The sequence below is a fragment of the Vicia villosa genome, linkage group LG2 (genome assembly GCF_029867415.1).
Source record: "Vicia villosa cultivar HV-30 ecotype Madison, WI linkage group LG2, Vvil1.0, whole genome shotgun sequence".
Classification (NCBI taxonomy): Eukaryota; Viridiplantae; Streptophyta; class Magnoliopsida; order Fabales; family Fabaceae; genus Vicia; species Vicia villosa.
Genome location: NC_081181.1, coordinates 229,049,755 through 229,055,107, shown reverse-complemented (window position 1 = coordinate 229,055,107; position 5,353 = coordinate 229,049,755). Strand labels below are relative to the sequence as shown.

At 31.5% G+C, this 5,353-nt stretch overlaps 1 protein-coding gene across 1 annotated transcript; it reads right to left on the bottom strand.

The window, feature by feature from the left end:
- Positions 1-4,086: 4,086 nt before the first annotated feature.
- Positions 4,087-4,918, bottom strand: LOC131648420 (uncharacterized). Its single transcript, XM_058918180.1, has one exon. It carries the CDS (start codon positions 4,791-4,793, stop codon positions 4,266-4,268), a length of 528 nt encoding a protein of 175 aa, XP_058774163.1. The 5' UTR covers positions 4,794-4,918; the 3' UTR covers positions 4,087-4,265.
- Positions 4,919-5,353: the final 435 nt, after the last annotated feature.

Genomic DNA, 5,353 nt, shown 5'->3' with positions numbered 1-5,353 from the left:
ATCTTTCCTTGATGAATTGTGATCATCCAATGATCAAATGTTGAATCCTTTGACAAAATATGGACTTTGACAAAAAATTTCATTTTTGACTGTCAGTTGACTTTTTTTGGTCAAACGGGTCGTCTGTTGACTGTTTGAGCTGCTGACGGTGCGTCTGAGTGAATTGAAGTTTGAAAATTTGTATGATGGTACTTTGAGATGTATGGATGTATATGAAATCCATTTGAGCTCTCAAAAACTTGTTGCTCCTGTTAAAACAAGAAAAACCCTGATTAGGGACTGTCTGTATAGGAGGCAGTTAAGCGTACCTGATTTTTGTGCAGTGTTGAGTTTCTGCTAATCATGTGATATTCAGAAGACTTCTAACACAAAAATCTTGGAAATTTGAATTGTGAATGATTGATTTGATTGATTGTACAAATCACTGAGAATTGTACTGTCAGCAGTTTTGTCTGTCAACTGACTGTTCGTGTACTGAAGCAGCAGTTAAAGTGAAAAAAATCAACTGTCAAAGTTAATTTTCTTTTTTTGTTGTTATTTTTGTTTTTGTTATATGTGAAGCATGAAAAATTTATTTACATGACTTGTTAGAAAACAGAAACATAATAACAGATATTTACAGTATGCGGGTAAAATTACCGATAATAACCTGAAAATTGTTAAATGCACAGAAATAGAAATATTTGACTGGCAGAAACACACAAAATATTATCTTAGTAATTAAGCAATATTATGACAAATAGTACAACATTTAATACTGACAGTATAAATATTACATACTATTGAACAGTACGACGAATAGACGGTACGTTTAAGAAAATAAGAAACACGGCAAACTTTAAAAATGACGGTTGATGAACCATGCTATGATCAATAACATGTAGAGGATTGGGAATGCAACCATTGCAGGTCCACACTTCTCAGGACTGTGTAGGCAGAAGAAAGTCATGATCACCGTAGCAATGGTGATGACTGTAAGAAACAGTGTCTCTATCCATTTTGCCATTCTTGCTAGGAAAGAAGAAAGAAAATGGATGATGAAGTAGAAATTTGAAAGATGATTTAGAATTTGATGTGAGATTTGTGAAAAGAAGGAGAGGTATTTATAGAATGGAAAGATGATAGAGACGTTGGGGAATGATGTGATTCCGTACAAAAGGAAATTTGAGTGGAAGTGAGATTTGAAAGAAAGTGTATGATAGTGTTGTATAGAATAAAGTTAAGATTTGATTTTTGAAAGAAGAGATTTGAAAAGATTTTGAAAATAATGGAATATAGTACAAAAGTTAGTGGGAAACCAAAAACAATTGTTACCAGTATAGTCTGAGTTTCCTGCTTCTGCGCCTGCAAAAAGATTTAACTCTGCATGATTGTGTTAGTACTATTTATCTGTAAATAAATAAATATTATTTGTGATGTAATGAACAGTATTTGGCGTTTGCGTAAGAATAAATTCCTCTGTAAGCCAAGCTACTGTATAAGAAAAGTTTCTGAAATTTAAGTACTTCATATGCTAGGATATTTGAAATAAAAATCCATGATTATATGAAACTCTTAATTTTCAGATTGGAGTTTTCTTGAAAAAAGATGTGGGCAAATTTTGGGGTATAACAGTTACGTTTGGATTTAACATACCTTTGTGATCTGGATATGTACACAAGTAGCATTCTCTTATATTCACATTCTCCTTCTTCACAAGTTGACTTCATCTCTAATTAACATGTTGCTTACTCATCTACGCTGTTTCAAAATGCAACAAAACTTAAGTGATTATCAATTTCAAATAATAGGCTCGGTGTGATAATTTAGCATTGTTTTCAAAATTGATATTGAACTCCAATACTAAATTCACGGTTGTAACAAAATATGAACATTTTTCTTAGAGACAAAAAGTTTTAATTTATTAGATTCGATTTAAACTTCATATTGCAACAAACTCGTTACTTTCTTAATGACTTCATATTGGATGACTTATAATCAGAATTAAAAAGCTTCAGTTATGTCTTTTTCTAAAAAATTGATATTACATAATCAATTACACAACTTGACCATACAAAATAGTTCTAACAGTTAATGTACAAGACCTTATTTTAAATTTACAAGCATGTGTTTTATCATGCTATGTCCTTGCATCCCACACAGAGACCGCACTAGTGCTTTTTTATACCGTGCATTAACTACGATTGGTTTATCCGTGCAAGCCCTTCTTCGGTGTGTGTTCTCGACTTCAAACTCTTTCTGAGTAAACTATTTGCACCTTTTACTTAACTATTGGGAATTTGAAGAATAAATTATCAACATAATTCACAATAACACGCAACTTAAACTTGAATAATATCACAATATATATTCTTTTTTATACAACAGAAACACCAATAATTTAATTAAAATCCTAAATTGAAACCCTTATCCCCAATTCGATAAATGTTGGGTAAGAATTGGATAAAATACAAGCCCTAATCCCCAATTTCATAAACCAAATTCAAATCAAATTATATTTTATATATAAAACTAATCACCTAATATATTGTTTCTGGTTAAGAATTCAAAATAATGTTTCAACTAAAAATACAGACTCTAATCCCCAAGAATATATCAACTTCTGGGTGAAAATCAACTTCAACTTACAGACTAAAAAGCGATTGCTTCTGGGTAAGAAGGATTTATCAACTTTAACTTAAAATACAGACCCTAATCACCAAATCGATTGTTTTTTTGGTAAGACTTCAAATCAACTTTAACTTAAAATACAAACCCTATTATCTAAATCGAACGTTTCTCTATAATAACTCAAATTAAGTTGATTTTGAGAAAATATAATATTTAGATATGAACAACTATCTGTGAAAGGAGTGAATAGCTTTGAACCATTCGATGAGGGAGTTTAACAACGATGATGGAGGAGATATTGGAGAAGGAAGATGAAGGTGGAGGAAGAAGAAGATGGTTTAGGAGAAGGAAGAAAAACACGTAAAAAATGAGTTTTTTAGTTAAATGTTTTTTAATTGATAAATTATTATTAAATTGATGAAGGAATGATTTATAATAAATTAAAGTTTTTTTAAAAAAATGCTTATGGTATACTGCCTTCATGCTAACGATGATGTGGCATTTTAGGATTTACTAGTCTTTTTTAATTGGTCAATTAAAATGACTTTTTCAAAGAAGTCAATTTACATCCTTTACCATAGAAGTTCCCTTGAATAAACCGTGGGTGGAGGATACATGTTTTGTATTACTCTATGTCTTTATAATATTTTGTTATATTTTAATCAAATATTGTTGGAGGAGGCATATATATGCTTTTTGAAGAACGACAAACGAGTGCGTTTACTTTTTTTTGTTATAAATAAACAACATTCACGGACATTCTAGATGCATCTCCGATGTATTTAAATAAGGCATGAATATATATTTTCGGACTATATTTTATTTAAAATGGAGTGGGTCTTAGAATAGCATTTTCTGGTGTATTTTGGAGTGTGTGTGGAGATGCAACTTTTAGATTTTGAAGGACATTTTTCGAATCTACACGTGCTTGAAAGCATTTTTCGAATTTTCGAGAACATGGGATACATTTAAGGGTGGAAATAGCATCCCTAATTATTTTTCCACTTGCAAATTGACATTTTTCATATTTTATTTACAATCATAATTCAACAACATTGGAAAAACGTTTTTAATTAGTTTATATAAAATAAAGGAGAACAAGAGAGTGTGCATATATGTGTGGGAGAAAAAAAGTAAAAGCTGAGAATGCCACAAAATTTTAGAGGGTCCGGCTATATTGCTATAGACATGTTAGGGGAATCATATTAGGACAACCAAGTGTGTGCCATAAATAGCTAAATCTTTCAAAATCTACACACAAACACATAATAATACAATAATTTGTTACCTAAAGTTTGTTTCATTAAAAAAACACTTTGAACTTGTACAAAATATATGTATTATCCAAAAGACTATAAATGATTCGTTATGGCCAAGAGAGTATATCCTAAACTCAAAAGATTCATTGAAAATATTTTTTAGAAGGATTCTACTATATGATACAATCCATTATTTTTTTTTATATAGATTCTGTAATTTATTCCCTTATTATTGATAAGCAGCAGTTAAATTAAACATTTGCAAACTCATAATTAACATGAATAAAAAACCTTCACTCATAGGTATTTATATCATAAAGTAACCAAAAAAAGAAAAATATATGGCTACTTGATTATCCACTAAACAAGGTATGTTGTTGAATTAATATTAATCAATCAATCTTGCTTCCTCAACTGGCTGTAAAACCTTTTTATGAAAGCTTCAGCTGCCTTATCAACTTGATTGTCCTTCTCATCATCATCATCTCTTAAAGGGAAACCTGGAGACACTTCTACAATTGCTTGTTCATTGTTTAGCATCTCCACCACCGCCTTCATTGCATTCATAGTCGTCATCTCATCGTCGTGTGTAAGTCTTGCTTGAGCATTGTGCTTATGGTTGTGGATGTGGTGACGCTTTCCTATTGAGAAGAAGTGGTTGGGAGTGTTGCTACAGCTGAATTCATACTCCCTTGAGGAAGTGAATTGCTGGTGTGAGTGGCGGTTTGAGGTGGAGCCACCATGGTTTGGATAGTGGGATATTAAATTGGCAACGGCTTTTCCGGCAAGCTTGGTGTGACGTTTGAGTATCATGTTTAAGTTCATGATTAGCTTACCCTTTGATATTCCTTTTCTCAACATGAAGAAGGCAACGCGTATTAGACTCCACACTCTCTTTGATATCACCGGTAGATTGTTTTCCATTTGTATAGAAACTGTTTTTCTTTGAGAAAGAGAGATTGAGAGTTAGAAAGGGGTATGAAGAGATGAATTTGATTTGAGGACAAGAGGGAGGAGGGTGATGAGGTTATTTATAGTTGGAGGAAAGGAAAAAGATGGAAAATAAGAAATGAATAAACTTTGGGTGGATGCATGTTTTGTAATGTACTATTATTTTATGTGTTTATAATATTTTATTATATTTTAATCGGAACATTATTGGAGGAAACCTGTATATCAATATGCTTTTAAAGAAGGACAAAAGGAGTGTTATTACTTTCTTTTCTTTTTTGTTAAGTTAAAAGGAGTGCTTTACTTAACTTTGTTGAAATTGTTGAAATCAACATCTACCAAGGCCACAATTGAGTTTGTACGTCCAGCAATGCATTTTCCTACTAAATAAATGCATTCAAACACGTGAATTTGAGAAGCTGTGGTGAAGTCTAACACATAACCTTCTTATAGGATTTTAGATACGTAATAGTAAGACCTTACTCCTACATATTTTAAAATGTGTGTATGATTGGCAGTTTTTTGTTGTGTTA

Excerpts from the sequence above, each read along its gene's own strand:
- LOC131648420 (XM_058918180.1), bottom strand. The coding sequence starts at position 4,793 with ATGGAAAACAATCTACCGGTGATATCAAAGAGAGTGTGGAGTCTAATA.